The sequence below is a fragment of the Lissotriton helveticus genome, chromosome 8 (assembly GCF_964261635.1).
Source record: "Lissotriton helveticus chromosome 8, aLisHel1.1, whole genome shotgun sequence".
NCBI lineage: Eukaryota > Metazoa > Chordata > Amphibia > Caudata > Salamandridae > Lissotriton > Lissotriton helveticus.
Window position 1 is genome coordinate 918,126,343 of NC_136069.1, and position 16,948 is coordinate 918,143,290.

At 47.7% G+C, this 16,948-nt stretch overlaps 1 protein-coding gene across 1 annotated transcript in view; it reads right to left on the minus strand.

Annotated features, from left to right (window-relative positions):
• The window catches only part of LOC144773001 (SH2 domain-containing protein 1A-like), a 324,523-nt gene extending 308,749 nt beyond the window's left edge, over nt 1-15,774 (minus strand). The window contains exon 1 of the mRNA XM_078657740.1: nt 15,662-15,774. Within this exon, the coding sequence (XP_078513866.1) occupies nt 15,662-15,753 (92 nt within the window). The 5' untranslated portion in view covers nt 15,754-15,774. The remainder of the gene's footprint in view (nt 1-15,661) is intronic.
• Between the last annotated feature and the right edge of the window lie 1,174 nt (nt 15,775-16,948).

The following is a 16,948-nucleotide window of genomic DNA, read 5'->3' on the forward strand; positions in this document are numbered from 1 at the left end:
GGCATGTTAAAATTGGTGTTAAAGCCTTTGTTACTATATTTGTGTTCGTCAACGTTGGGTCCTTTCTTCCCCACCTTACCGAATATCCATTTTGACTGGACAGCACTAGATCTTGAGCCCATGCCAAACACTCTACAGTAGAAGTAGCATTATTGCCAGGTATTAATATGATCACACTGAGTGGCAAATGATCACTAAGTCCAATTGGGTGAATCGTAAATCTTTCCACCAAATTGGCATATCGAATAAGCATGATAATAAAATCAATCGCATATTGGTCCAATATATGTTGGGCCAAAATTAACAGTTGGAGAACACATCTTGTTGACAAACCCAAGATCAAACATTGCCATAATGTCATTAAATCTTTCCCCTCTATCCGTATGAACAAAGTGCTTAGAATAGCCATTTTCATCTTAATAATTTTTTCCCCCCACCACACACATTTAAGTTACAGATACTTGTGTTAAAATCCCCACCCCATATCAAAATTACCTCTCTTCCTTTAGCAATAACTTGATCGGTTAGATCCTCATTAAGGCTTTTTAACACATCTGCATATTTATCTTTATCAATATTGTTATAAAAATTTACAATTAACAGCATTGTGTGTAGAGGCAAATAGATGGAGACCATTTGATAGTAGGGGGCAGTGTTCCCTCTAATTTGTTTCCTCTATGTGCGGCAGTGTAAGGTCTCTGTGCGCTGCAGCCAATGCTATGTGCGCCAAGAACCAGACCGCGCATGTGGGTGCAGCGACAAATATCAGTGCAAAAATCACTTCAAACGTTTTCCTTAAAAAGTGAGAATACGGTGCATTTCCACACATAAAGCGCCACATGATGGGTTTTAAGGCAAGTTTGCAATTTACATACACACACCATGACATGAATTGGTTACACAAGCAAGCTCACTTCGGCTTTAGTAAAAGTGCAAGACTCCAACGGTGGTACAAAATTAAGATTTACTAACGATTCTCAACTAGAGCTCTGTTCATAGGGTGGGGAAATGTTAGGAGCCTATACAACATCGCATAACTGGGGATACATGCAGGGGGGTACATGTTATGCTGCCTTGTGCATGCATCCCTAGTTCCTGCAGGGCATGAACTGTTGACACAGCGACCTCAAATCAATTATTTGAATGCTCTGAGAACCCTTATGAATTCAATTTGGAAAATTCTCTTTCCAATAGAGGAAGGCTAGGTGTCTCTCCCTCCTCCAGAGCACCAAATGATACATGGACATTTAAGAAACAGACATTTATTAATATATTCTACCTGTACTGAGTAAGTTGTGTTTGCCTACATACCCAGCCACCTTCCTTTTCTCTGTATATATATATATATATATATATATATATATATATATATATATATATATATATATATATATATATATATACACACACACACACACACACATATAATATTCTCACTTGTGCACAGACAAGAAATATTCAAGTGTATAGTAAAGAATTTTGGTATAGGACCTAGCAGGTTGTCCAGAGGAGGTCTGCAAATCAGTATTGGCTGAAACATGTCAAAACTACAGAGAGATTATGAGAAACTGGGTTATTAGTTGGGGCGGATGACAGTCTTGTGCAAGTAATAAGTATGCAATGTCTTTTGACTCGGAGCCATACACAACTATTAACTGATTTATAGATACATCGGGTAGATGAAAATAACTTTGGTGACCTTCTCCTATCACATTTCACAGTTAGTGGGTACTGAACCACTTAATCAGAACATGTAATACTTGAAATGTTAAAAACAGCACGGGAGAGAGTTGTATGCTTGGTGCAGATTTCAAGAACTATTGATAGGCATCGCAACTCCAATATGTGGTAGCCAGGTTTGGTGAATGTGTCAGTGACCCAACCTGTAGATTAATACAGTCTCTTGTGCAAAACATTGCACCAAGTGCATCACCTCTCTTCCCGCAAGAACGAGGTAAGACTATTCCCATACACATATAAACAATACTTACATCCTTGACTTTACGTTGGACAAGATGGACACAGCCACATGTATATGCTGCCCTATATGATTTAGGCAACGACAATCTTCCCGGACATGCCTAAATTCATGATGCAAACCCAAGAGACACCAGGGACACACCTTGTGGAACACGTATATGAAGAGGGACGGTTGCTGGGGTTTCGAGACATTTGTGATTAATAGGATAAAAACAATACTAGTTTCCGTTCTTATGAACGATAAGCCACCACCATTCAGAACATTTGGCCAGACTTCCCAAAAAGAACCGGAAATTCAGATGCTATAGCAATCTACATTTTCACTGTCGGAGAGGTAAAACTGATACATTGTTGTATAAAATATGCTTGTCCTCTGTCACTGTAATACTATCTCACCTGGAGGAAGTATGGAGTTATAACCTAGGTGAGAAAAAATGGCTTGGGATCTATGCGAACAGTAGAACTGTAACTAGAAATGCTATGATCGAACTTATTCCTTAGGCATGCATACACAGAACCTAATGATCCCTAACTGATGCACAGGCTGTCTTCAGAAAACAGTGTCAACTGCCCCAAATTAGAAACTTTCCACTTGTGGTGGGACTATGATTGTATCCAACGATTTAGCTACATTGTGGACACACAACATCCGATTTAACAGGCTAGACCCGAGCAAGTGTCTTTATTGCAGATAAGCTAACCAAGAGATGTCTAAAGGGTTAGGGATAGGGCAAACACTGACTAAAAGCACAAGTGCTTCCTAATGTACCAAGACTTAAATCCTGGGAATTTGACATGGCTAAATGGATCAATGCAGGGTCATGAGGTGACTACAGGGCTAGAGTGGGCAACAGCGGGTGCCACGGTGTGGGAGCTGGTCGTGACCACCTAGAATGCTCCACTGAAGACGTTGATAAGTAGTATGGTTAACCAAACTCAAAAGTGAACTGATGTGGGCAATAATTTAGCGCACAAAATGTCTGGCAATATGTTGTACATTTTCATCCAATGAAGATATGACTGTAGTAGAAAGCTGTATCTGCAGAAAAGCCGGATCTGGTGGCATAATGGACTAATGCATCCACTGTAGGGGCCTCTATTGGACCTCATGGTCACAGGTTCAAATCCTGGCGGGTCCACTCAGCCTTTCATCCATATGAGGTCGATAAAATGAGTACCATTGAGTTAGGTAACAATAAACATCTGTTATTCAGCGCCTTGAGACCCTAGCTTGGGTGATACGTGCGCTTTACAAATACACATGTTATGTATGACCGTTGAAGCATGTAAACATCGCTTGGCTTGTTGTGAGTGGAAGCTCTCTGTAGTAATGTTATTCAGCAGAACATGTTAGGGAGTTGGAAATATGCAGTGAAGTAGTAAAGGCAAACCGGGGGGCGCTAGAGGGCGCACACGCGGAATGGCCGCCTGACGGTGAGGCTCCCGTTCCCTGGATCATATATCCTGCACTAATCCTACCTTTTTGGAGAGTTGAGCGTCCCGAAACCGCATTTTTTGGTGCAGTACACTCTGTCCCGGACTCGATCCAAGTTTGGTGCTGTATGGTGCGGTGGATCCTGAGATATCTGCCCTGAGTCCTAACCCCGGAGCTGCTGCCGGACCTTCAGGGAGACGTGCGGCGGGCAGGAAGCGTCACGTTAGCCCGGGGATCGCCACAAGGAGGTGGGCCCTGGCGGCTGGACCCTGCTGTGACTGGGGAGGCGATTCTGGAGCTGCGTACGAGGTGCGGAGCACCCCATCGACGGGTCCTCGACTGTACTGACCAGCGAGATATTGAGCGGGGCTCCCTGCGGTAACTTGAGGAGGGAAGACCCGGCCGGGGATTGAGCTACAGAGTCCCAGGGCGGCCCCGCGCCCAGCTCCCCCTATGAGCCTGCATCGGCGGTTGCGGAGATCACACGGCCCAGTGTGACATACTCGGCGGGACGGCGCGAGAGTGACCTGCGGCATACCACGGACTAATCCGGTAATTACTGAGGACATCGAGGGGAGGAGAAGATGGGGTGCGACGCTGCTGCGGGGCAGAGGTGACTGCTTGTGGTGGTAACTGCGGTGGCGGCTTCCTCACGGCGCTGCTGGGCGCCTCATTCCGGTGATTACCCCCGAGGCTACTAGAGTACTGGGCATTAAACCACGTAGGCGAAAACGGCTCGATTGATTGGCACCTGCGGGCTCTGTCCGGACTGTGGAGCCCTAGACTCGCGCCTACCTGGCGCACTCGTAAGGGACCGGGTAGCTCATCTGGTTCAGCAAACTGCCGAGACCCTCCGCATATGGTACCAGTGGTGGGCACTGCGAACAGTCAGACGTGCGTTGGGAGTGCTGGGTGCAACGGTCTACAGACTGGCGGCTGGGTTGGTGTGATCAGTGTATGAGGCCCCGAAGATCCTATCTCCGCATTGCGCCTACAGGATCGGCAACCATTACAGTGTGGTATTGGTGAAGATTGGCCTGTATTTACAAGTTGCAGTGTACTGTGCAAAGGTGTGACGGTGCTTGACGCAATTGAGAGGTCCTTACGAGAAGCGAGTGTGAGTACGAGGTGTGCCGGCCTTGGGAAGAGGGTGCACGCTGCAGGACGGCGTCACGAATGGTACGCCAGGACATCCGCCAATCTAAAATAAATTTTGACTCTGCCAAAAAGGGGCTGCCCACAACAGCGGAGGGGCCCAGAGTAAGTGGAGCGGGTGCTACCAGCAAAAGCCCCCCCCTCCTGCTGAGCTAGACATGCAACAAATCCTGCAGGAGATGCGGCAGGGGTTCGCCACTGTGGTGGATAAAGTAGACAGGATGTCCTCAAGAATGGATGCGTTGGTGCACAAAGTTGACCAGCACGAAGAACGGCTCGCGGCAACAGAGCAGCGTATCTCGGACAATGATGACACTATTTATTTATTTATTTTTACATTTAATAAAGCGTGAACAAATGCCCGAAGGCGTCTCGGCGCTATTACGATTGCAGACTTCTCCTATACTGGGCTTCGTGTTAATTATAAGTTGAACAACCAGGTTTTCAGTTGCTTTCTGAATGACAGAAGGTTTGGGCTAGATCTAATGGACTGAGGGAGTGTATTCCATAATTTTGGGGCAGCAACCAGAAAACGTCGGTCTCCCCAAGTGACCAATTTAGTGCGGGGTACCACCAAGTCGTTCAGTTTGGCTGAACGGAGAGGTCGGGAGGGCTTGTATGGGGTAAGGTGATCTCTCAGAAATTGAGGAGCCTGTTGGTGCAACGATTTATAGACTATGCACAAGGTCTTAAATTTGACTCTGTTCCTGATGGGGAGCCAGTGATAGCTTTTTAGAATGTTGGCTATAGGTTTGAATCTGGGAGTTCCCGAGAGAAGTCTGGCAGCTGCGTTCTGTACTGTCTGCATTTTCTTGATAACCCTAATTTGGGCATTGGCTAACAAGCCATTGCAGTAATCTAACGCAGACAAGACTAGCGCGCTTACCAGCGTCTCATACTACTCAATTGGCCCGGATGGACAACTTGCTAAGGGTCATAGCGGCCAAAAACGAGGAGTTGGAAGCCCGCAGCAGACGGAATAATATACGCATTACAGGCGTGCCAGAATCGACAGATACGGGGAGGATGGAGTTGTATGTCGAAAACCTGCTCAAGGCCTCGGTTGGCGAAGATGCGTTCTCCACACAATTTATTGTGGAAAGGGCGCACAGATCTCTGGGCCCAGCTCCAAAGCCAGGACTGCCGCCGCGTCCCATCATAGCCAGGCTCCTGAACTACCGCAACCGCGATGTCGCACTACAGGCGGCTCGCACACGTCAGAACTTGTCCTACAAGGGAGTCGCATTTTCTATCTACCCGGATTTCACTCCACTGGTACAAGAGGAACGACGGAAGTTCATTGGTGTTAAGAAAAAGCTGTGTGAAGCTCAAATAGACTACGCATTGTTATATCCGGTGAAACTGCGGGTGACACACCAAGGTAGACAGCAGTTTTTCACTAATCCGCAGAAAGTGGAGGAGTACTTAAAGGCAGTGAAGAAGAAGCAGAAAGGGGGGCATGGTCGAGAGGCAGAGGGCGACGATCACCTGCACCATGCTGCCGAGGACGAATAAGCTGGCTGTCACTGAGCAGCACATGTACATTTGCCGCCTTGTGGTGAGGGTGGCCGGCGGATGACCCTCCAAAGCAGTTGAGTTCTAGCTGTTTGATTCGGGACGTGATCAACTTTCTCCAGAGGTGAGATGTTCCAGGGACCACCATCCCTCCGTTGCCTCATCCCGGAGTGTTACAGACTGTGAGGCTTGGAGGGAGGTGGCTGTGCGTACTCTGTGCTGCTTCCCCGATGGGTATACCCCTTTTCAGGGTCACTGACTTTGGGGGGTTCTGGGATGTGGCTACAGTTGGGGGGGACGGATGTGGGAGAAGTATTTCGACAAGCAGGGGGGATTGTTCCTTTGATATGGAGGGGGGAGGGCGGGTGGTGATAAATGGCTACTGGCATGATTGGGATGCAGTGGTGGGAGGGGGGGGTGGGCACTACAAGTTGGGTGTTTTTTTTGCGGAGACTGATTCTGGTGCTCCTTTGCATTATGGGCGTAGATATGCATCTGTTTGGGGTAGGTCAATCACTTGGGGATTGGAGGGGAGGGTTTTTTTTTCTTACAGGGAAGGCTGGCTGGGGAAGTTCATCAGACTGTTGTTGCACATTTTCCTGTATGTACGCTGTTTATTGGGCAGAGGTATGAGAGTACAGACGTGCAGATTTGTGTGGAGAGGGGATCACTCAAGAATATTTTACAGGAAGATTGTATAGATTGGCACTGTGATGGCGGGTACTGAGCGGACTGCGAAGGTCACGATTTTATCCTGGAATATCCGGGGATTGAATGATGCCAGGAAAGGCAGGAATGTGGTGGCATATCTGGACAGACATCATGTACAAATTGCATTATGGCAAGAAACGCATCTGAACCCCCGCTCTACCCACACATTTGCCTGTAAATGGGCCACTGTGAGAAGCTTCTCGTCGTACTCTGCGTATGCCAGAGGTACGGCAGTGTTAATAAAAAAATCAGTACAGTTTGCGAAGCTGGGGGAGCTGGTTGACCTGGAGGGTAGATATGTTGTATTGTGGGGCAGGCTTGGCACTGACATGGTCACTATAGTGAATTGCTATGCACCTAACGTACATGCATGGCGTGCCCCGGTTAATTGTTACTCGGACTGGTTTTAGCACTTTTGTTTTAATATGCGGATTGTTTCTTTATACAGGGCTGTCGGTCCGGGCTATACTGAGCATCGACTTTTGCCTTGACCAAACACGCGCTGCCTCGGTAAGCAGAGCGGCTCTTCCACTGCCCTTAGAGACCGGTCTCACGTAAATCGGCGAGCGCTAAGTACACACCTACTATAGAAATAGTTCACTAGCACTTCGTTCAATTGCGTGTGCAACTACCATGGCCCCATAGACACTATTTAGCATTCTTTGACGCACGCCCTCAAAATAAAAACAAAGGTCACCGCTTCTACACTCCTGGTAAAAGTAGGATCCCACCACTTGACCAATGAGCATGTGCACGTTGCACAAAGAGTCACTTTAATTTTTCCTTATATGTATTTTGTTTATAAAGTATACTTTCTTCTTATTTTTTCTTTTTAGGCAAAATTGAGGTCTAGTGAAAAAGGCAAAATTAATTGTTTGTCCTGACGATGGTTCCTATGATTCCTTAGTGGAACCGAAACGCCGTCGACTTGCTCATGCACCCTATACAAATATCTGATTGTTTGATTTTCTGTAACGGTGCAGCTTGATATTTTCTGTACAATGCATATGTAAACAGAAAACGCTTGTTTTGCCTTGAACCTTTCCTGTTCTCTCCAACTGTAATCACCCCGTGAGTGTTGGGCACAGGCTTGTGCACCACATAGGGGTTTTGTGGAAGGTATTCTTGTTTTATCTTGAGAATTCTGTTTATTCAGTAAACCCGAATGACCTCTGTCCGGCTGGGCATGTCCTTCTAAAATATAGAATTGATTTAGTCTATATTTATTGGTTGTTTTATCAATCCATGCATGGGACCGTTGTTGTTTCATAAAAATGCACCTAACGTTGACACACCTGAATTTTTCACGAACTTGTGGGGTAAGATATTAGACACGGGTTCGATGCACATCATTTGGGGTGGGGATTTTAATGTCGCTATGGTTCCGGGGCTAGATAGGTCTGATGGCTGTCATCAGTATAACAGACATGCTAGGGATGCATTGCAGGGTATAATTAGCGAAGGTTCCTTAATAGATAGCTCTGCGGTTTGTACATGCTGGGATCTGTGAAGGGACACATTTTACAACACACGCCAACACCTGGGCTAGACTCACACAATACGAGGAGGAGGCGGCCAGGGAGGCCAAGTTCAAAGGCAAATATTCCTAAAAACAATTACGCCTACCATTCTCCCAACTATCCAAAATCTGATCAATAACTCTGTCTCAACACGGCTCGTCCCCCCTAAATGGAAACAAGCTACAGTTAAGGCCCTCCTGAAGAAACCAAACCTAGATCAGATGAATCCGGGAAACTACCGCCCAATCTCTCTGCTACCGTGGATTACTAAAATCGCGGAAAAGCACGTTAATCAATGCCTCACTGAATTCCTGGAAGCAAACAGTTCCCTGGACACCTCACAGACGGGGTTCCGCCCCATGCACGGAACTGAAACTGCACTATTAGCAGTAACAGAAGGTGCTAGAAAGATTGTAGATGAGGGTGGCACTGCGGCCATTATTTTATTGGACCTCAGTGCCGCCTTCGACACTGTGAATCATGACATCCTACGTCACAGAATGTCAGAGCTAGGAATAACATCCACTGCAGCAGCCTGGCTCCACTACTTTCTTTCTGACCGCTCTTTCAGAGTCTGCGAGGGCAATACCATCTCACCCAGCAAACCTCTCAGTTGTGGGGTTCCTCAGGGCTCGTCCCTGAGCCCCACACTGTTTAAAATGTACATGCTCCCCCTCGCAGAAATAATACGCCCTTTCGGCATTCAAGTCGTGTCCTAAGCCGACGACACGCAACTGGTGGTTACTCTAACTCATCCCTCCTCTTACCCCAGTGAACTCAGAAGCTGTATGGAAGCAGTATGCACCTGGATGAGCCAGTCCTACCTAAAGCTCAAGGGCGATAAAACTGAGCTAATGGTGCTGGGCAACTCTCCCCAAAAATCCATCGACTCTCTGTGGCCCCCTGCACTAGGCCCAGCCCCCCCTCCCAGGGATACCATCAAGAGACTGGGCATCTGGCTGGACAGTGCACTAACCTTCGGCCACTAGGCAACAAAACTAGCAGCCACCTGCATGAGCATTATCAGACTCATACGAAAGATTTTACCACTCCTTCCTTTCAAGGCCAGACAGATCATGGTCCAGGGTCTCATCCTCTCCCGGCTTGACTTCGGAAATGCCCTATACCTAGGAACCCCCGAATCCACCCTGAAAAAACTGCAGGTTATTCAAAACTGCGCTGCTCGTACCCTCCTGCGCATTCCCCGCCGGCAATCAGTGAAAGCTGAACTAAGAGCACTTCACTGGCTGCCAGTAAAAGATAGAGTCAACTTTAAAAGCATGTGCATCGCCCACCGTGCCTACTGGAGGAAAGGGGCAATCCTTAATCATACCCTGATCACTCCATACCACCCCAACGGGCAGTTGAGGTCGACCCTTGCCTTCCAAGTTATCATTCCCAGATACAAAAGAGAAAGAAGTGGAGGTAGAAAGTTCTCAACAAATGTGGCAAGGCTTTGGAACTCCCTTCCACTATCCATCCGCTCAGAACCAAACATCCTGCTATTCCGTAAAAAATTAAAAACCTTTTTCTTCAGCAAATAACCTCGTCCTGCCTCATCCAACCGTATTCAGTAATAGCGCTAGGACGCCTGCGGGTAGCTATCGCGCTCTACAAAAACATATTCCATTCCATATTGGCGAGCACGGAGTTATTGTGAAGGGGAAAGGCCGGGACGGGCTCTGACAGAAATCACCAGACACCCACGGGGTAACTCACATATACTGGAATTACACACACCAGGTGGGCTGTGCCGAGATACGAAGGGCATACTGGACAGGTTTACAGCACATTATGGAAGTTTATACTCTACGCAGCATACTGGTGAAGTCGGGTATGGGGAATTTTTAGATGATGTTGCGTTATGCTGGCTCAGTGACACCCATAGACAGTTTCTTGGCGCTCCGCTTGAAATCGATGAGATCCGAGATGCTATTATGTCCCTCAATAATGGTAAGGCGACAGGGCTGGATGGCCTACCGGCTGAATTTTATAAATGCTATATTGATATAATGGCCCCGGTACTGAAGGAGGTCTTTTAAGAGTCCTTGGAGGTGGGGATCCTACCCAGGTCAATGAGGGAGGTAGTAATTACATCTCTTTTGAAGCCAGGGAAAGAACCCACAGAGTGCGATTCGTATAGACCGCTTTCCCTTATAAACTGTGACGCTAAGATATTGGCAAAGGTTCTCGCGACCAGACTTTTGTTGCTTATGACGAAGATTGTGCTTCCTGACCAGGCGGGGTTCGTCCCAGGTAGGTCCACTAGCCACAACTTGCGTACCCTTTTTTCTCTGATTCAAACGATAGCGCCAGACTTACCCGTGGCTGCTATATTTCTTGATGCTACGAAAGCGTTTGATTCGGTTGAATGGAGTTACCTCTTCGCAATTTTAACCAGAATGGGGTTCCCGACAATATTGATTGCCTGGATACGGCTCCTCTATACCGATCCAGCGGCGAGGGTTCTGATTAATGGTGAGCTTTTGGCTTCAATATCGATATCCAGGGGCACCAGGCAGGGGTGTCCGCTGTCCCCGTTGCTTTTCGCGATTGCGATTGTGCTCCTGGCTTGTCGTATCCGGAAATTACACAAACAGAGCGCCTTTAAGTGTTTCCAACGACAGATTGATGTATCGCTCTATGCCGATGACTTGACGTTGTATGTGGTGGATCCACAGGCTAATCTTAACCCGCGGCTCCGAGAATTCTTGGTCTTCGGTCGCTTGTCTGGCATACAAATTAATTGGAGAAAGTCACAGTTTTTCCCCTGACTCCGGCCGTCTCCCGCTTCTCTATGGATTACCCGCTTGAGTGGTGTGATTCGGATCTTCGATATCTCGGTATTCAGGTCTCTGTTGTAAAGGATGTCACGTTACGACCGAATTATGGCACTGCCATCTCTAAACTTACGGATAATGTTACACGGTGGATATCATTACCGCTGTCCATGGCTGGCAGGGCCTCACTGATCAAGATGGTGATCTTACCCCGTTTTCTGTACCTGTTTCAAAACATCCCATATTATCCGGGTGCCTTCTTCTTTAAAACGTTGCGGTCGGAATTATTGCGGTTATTTTGGGGAGGCAAGCAGCTGAGGTTAGCATGGTCGGTCATCACCCAACCTTACATCGATGGGGGATTTGATGTCCCTGATTTTCTGATATATTATTTGAGTGCTCAGGCACACTATGCGTATCATTGGTTTGCTTCCACACCCTTCATGCTACAATTGGCTGTGGAGGACTGGATAGCCCGACCTCTTCCTCTAAGGGGTATTATTTATGGCCCGACCAGTGCTATAGAGATGCCGTCCACTACGGTGACGTGCACGGTCGATGCATGGCAACGTATTCTTACTATGCTACCCATCGAGTTCCTATACGCGCCGAGCATGCCTCTAGTGTATCATCCTGGGCTCTCCCTACTGCAGGAAGGAGGTTTCCACACGCTATGTCATAAACTGAAGCTGTATACGTGGGGGCACTTGTTCTTGGGCGGTAAGCTTAAAACGCGTGATCAGTTTTTTCATGGATATTCACCCACACCATTAGAACTCTTTTATTACGTTCGGTTACGACAGGGACTGCGTAGTGTCCTGCCGCAATTCCCGGATGAACCTGATGTAGTGCTACCGCTACAAACTCTGCTTGTGTCTGCGGATGGGCGCCATCTGGTTTCGCACCTTTACCGCAGTATTCGGGGGCAATGTGAGGGCAGGATGAGCAGGGCGCTTCAACACTGGAGTGCAGATCTTGGCAGGGAAATAACTGAAGCACAATGGACATATTGCTGTGGCCTCACTGCTAATGTTTCGCCCAGCTGTAGACTAAAGATTATTCATTATAAATTTCTGCATAGGATGTATTATACACCGGAGAGACAGATGAAGTTCCAGTTGTCGGATAATGCTAGATGCGAACGTTGCAGATCGGACGTGGCGGGCTTCTTGCATTTAGAGTGGGAATGCCCAGGTATTTTCGACTACTGGTCTCAGGTACATTTGGCGCTCCAGAAGATGGTAAATGAACCGATTGATAAAGATCCACTCACCATGCTGTTAGGCTACACTATGCAAACGCCTACATCAATGAGGAAGTTTGTGGATGTTGCATTATTATTGGCAAAACGCAGAGTCGCATGCAGATGGGGAGGGGACGGGCTCCAAAATTTAAGGACTGGTTGAACGATCTGATTTATTGCCAGGACCAGCACATGGTGTACGCTGACACACAACCATTGAGCAGTAGAACAAGGGACATATGGGGACCATTGAGAGGATACTTACTGGCCACTGCGGCTTCTTCGGACGATGAGAGCCGGGATGATGTGGGCAGTGCCTCGGTCGGGTAGGAAGAGTGGTTCTACGGTGCAGATTCCGGCTAGTACATGTCTCTGCTGTGTGAAAAGGTATGTTAATTGACGAATAAATGGATGTGGTTGCCGGATGCCCGGCCTGGGAGTCTGTTTCAATGCTTGTATGCTAGGTTTGGTGAACTACCATGGTTGTTGGGAAGGACAAATTCGAGGCATTCACTGTGTCGTAAAGGGCTCCATTGCGCAGGTTGTATGGTTGTGAAGGGTTACCACCTCCTACGCTGATGGTTGCTGGCAATGCATGACAATCTGGTGCTGTTTTTTCTTTACTTCATTATTCTATCATGATATGATTCTACTATCACATGTTTGTACTGATGAACGGTGTAGCTCTTTGTCGATACTGGGTTCATGTGCAGATGCCCCTGCAAAAATAAAAAAAAATGTTGCGACTATAGGGTTGTGCTTTACATGATCGCTACAGGTAATGGCCTCTCCCTTTATTCAGGTTCTGGTTGGACGTTGAGCATATGAAAAACTTCGAGGGCCTTTGAACTAGTTTATACCACGCAATGCTAAGAGTGCGCAAAACACTAAGACATTACGCCGTCGGACCTCCGGGGTGTCGGCAATTGGACTGTGTATTGATACTGCTTTTGAATTTGGTTTACAGCGAGCGCAGCCGGCCCGTGAGGTTGTTGGCATCATGCTGTGTTAAATTGTGTTGGTGAAATAAAGGTCTTTGAAAAAAAAAAGTAGTAAAGGCAAACCAAATTATTTCCAAAAATGAATGGACTGCAAGTTTTACTTCTGAGGAGAAGGAGGCGAGGTCCACAGCCCAGGACACAAAGGAAACAAGAACCAGACATCCTCATAAGCAATGGTAATAAAACCTGCAACAAGAACTTAAAAAACAAGCATTTGCAATGCAATAGGTCTCACATTTGCGAGAGTTTAAGCTATTGCCATTGCAATGGCAATGCCTTTTATTTATCTGTTTTGATCATTAACATAAATAAATGGCATGTCATTTACAATGCCAATAGCTCCAACTCTTGTAAATGAGATACCTATTTAATTTCAAAGAAGCGGCCGCCATTGTCGCAGTCTGCTTGTAAAGTGAAAGCAGGCATGACAAGCTAAATGTTTCAGGAAAGCATGTCGTGCCTGGAGTAGGAGAAACTCATTAAAGAAAATAGTGCTCACTGACTAAATAGTACATACCGTGAAGTAAAAGGGCGAGTCCTCATGGGAGGTTACGAATGAAGACAAGGCGGTACTACGAGGGGTTTAACAGCCTGTTAACGAATCAGAAGCCAGCATTAACAAAGGACAATGGCCACGACGGTGTCTGTTGAATGTGTGGGAGCCCACTGACTACTCTGTAGCCCAGACCAGATGGGCTACCTTGGGTTACATGATTGCGAAACGGGACATTGCGCAACTATGGGGCGCGTCTAGGCCCCCTGAGGTCTCGAAATGGGAGGACAACATGGACTGGTCCATGTTTCGTGAGAAGACCGTATATGTGGCCAGGGGCAGACCCAGGGCGTGGACGAGGATTTGGGGCCAGTGGAATGAGTATCGTGGGGATCTCTGTACCCCTCCCCTTGTAGGCACTACTGATGTTGTCCTATCTCCCTAGGCGAGCGTTCCCGGAACCTTTTCATACTGTTTTGTGAATTTCCGATTCTCCCCGCTGCTCCCCCCCCCCCGACTTTGTTAGAGCCTCAGGGCTCTTGATATGTTCTCCTGCTTGTAGACCATCCCCTCCGTTCTTTGGGCTGACCTTGATTACTGTGCATTCGCCTTTTTAGTGTTTGTTTTTCTTTTTGTATAAAATAAAAATTCAAGCTGCTTTGTGATATGTTGGGAGTACTGCTTGGTACTTGATTTGTGCCTGACCACGGGAGTACATTTCTGATTCATGCTTCGCCCCTTTTTATTAGCGGCCAGCCCGTGAGGTTGTAGGCCCATCCTTGTATTTTTCTATGCTTGCTCAAATAAAGGTTTTTGAACAAAAAAAAACAAAAAAACAAAGGACAATGACACAAGCCAATGAAAAATATGGGCGGAGCATCAAGTCCATACTCGAATACAGCATGCCTTGCAGAGCAGGACATGCACTGCCCAGGCTCAACCCAAAAATACAATGTGCCTTCATTTTACTCTGTCTTCTCCCCACTCTCTAACCACCTCTCACTCTTTATATCGCTCCTCTCTCCATCATCCTCGCTCTCCATTGCCTCCTTTCACTACCACATACTCTGCCCAAACCTTCTCTTGGTTTACCGTTCCCTCTTTCACGTATACCATCTTCTCCTTTCTCATCTCACCTGCTTGTTCGCCCTCTCATCTCTCACATATACTCCTCTCCCTCTTTGGTTTGCCGCCTCTTGCTTACTCCTACTTGTCCCTGCTCTTTTGTTTGTTCCTGCTTTACTCCTTTTCTGCTCTCTCTGAGTCACTCCTATCTTCTAGCAGGTTCCGCCTTTACTACGTTCCCTGCCTTTCTTACATTTGTTACTTTATCTTTCCTCGTCTCCTCCTAATTTACGCAACTTCTCCTCAAACTTCCCTCACCTCTCCAGGCTACTTTGCACCTCTCCTCCCTCATTCACTCCCTCTTGTAACATGCTCTCCTCTGCCCCTGTCTCCATCCTCGCCTCTCGCACTTACTGTCCACTTTCCCCAAATTTCCTTCACTCTTCCTCCTCGTACAAAGCTTCCTCACACTCCCCTGGTCTCTCTCTCCCTTTCGCCCCTCTTCCTTGCCTTCCTCTTCCTCTGTCCCCATCTCCCTCACTTACTCCTTGCTTTCTCAAACTTTGTTCCTCACCTACCCATCTCTTCCTCAAACCTCCCTTCCTTCATTTCTCATTCCTCTCTCCCAAATGACCCTCTTTCCTGCCCTTCTCGCTTCACTTACTATTCTAACTCCTTGCCTCCCCTTCTGTCTCCCTGCTCACATGCACAATTTGTCCTCAAGCTGCAATCCTTCTTTCCCTCTCCCTTAAACCCCACTTACCCAGACATCCCTCCTTCCTCCGTCCTTGCTCCCCAGCTTGCTCCTCTCTTCCTGTGACCAGCACCTTCCCACCCTTGCTGCCACTCTGACATCCCTCAGATGGGACTCTGCCCTTCTCTGAGCCAAAATCTGCGAAAGCAATCATTTTTTCCATGTTATTTCCTTCAATAGAGCTAAATTGTGAAAGACTGTCTCTCCCCAGCTGCGGCCCCGTCCTTCCTCTTTCCTCCCAGCTGACCCTGTTAAGATCGCTGACCACACTCCCTTCGGCTGGACCTGTGATAGGCCTGCAGAGTCCAGGCCTGCCACGCTGCTGCCTTTCAAACCCACAGCATAAGTTACCCGCCCAGAGAGGAAGGGAACTTCAGAGGAGCTCTGCCTGTGGTTGAAATAAACAGGAAAGGAGGCTGAGGGGCGGGAGCTCTGCCTGTGGCTGAGGGGGGAGCTCTGGCTGAGGGGGCAGAAGCTCTGCCTGTGGCTGAGGGGGAAGGAGCTCTGCCTATGGCTGATGGGGCAGGAGCTCTGCCTGTGGCTGGAGTGGCGGGAGCTTTGCCTGTGTTTGAGGGGGTGGAGCTCTGCTTTCGGCTCAGCGGGGCACGGGCTCTGCCTGTGGCTGAGGGTGCAGAAACTCTGCCTGTGGCTGAGTGGGCAAATGCTCTGCCTGTGGCTGAGGGGGCAGGAGCTCTATCTTGAGAGGAAGAGATAGCACTGTTGTCTATGTGCATTATGGGCATCAGCTCTATGTATTACATGAAAGGAGCAGAATACATTAACTCCTAACACTACTCCCCCACCACCTGCTTTGGGGGCGCAGTTGTACTCACGGTGAACTGCATGTGGCGCGCTGGTGCCGTACGCCGCCGCAGCTCTGCCGATGGCGGAGGCAGGCAGACAGAGGATGATCGAGTTAAAATAAGAATTTCTGCATTTATTGATGACCTGGTTACACGTGAAGACACTGGCAGGTCAGGAAGGTATCCCTAGCAATTACCAGCACTTCTCTATTAACAAATGAAAGGCAGCAAGTCTACAAGCACGACATGTGTGAGGCACACGTCATGCTTGTAGACTTGCTGCCTTTCATTTGTTGATAGGGCACGGCTGCATGGCAGTTGAGTGCCTTTGTTAAAGTAATCGTGTTAATTGCAACGCATGGTGGGCGCAGCGATTAACATGATTACTTTAACAAAGGCACTCAGTCCAACCATTTTTGCGCTGCACGCATTTTACAAGCGGCGGCGCTATGGTCCTCAGTTGCCTGTGCGTGCTTTGTATTTTAAGGTGCGC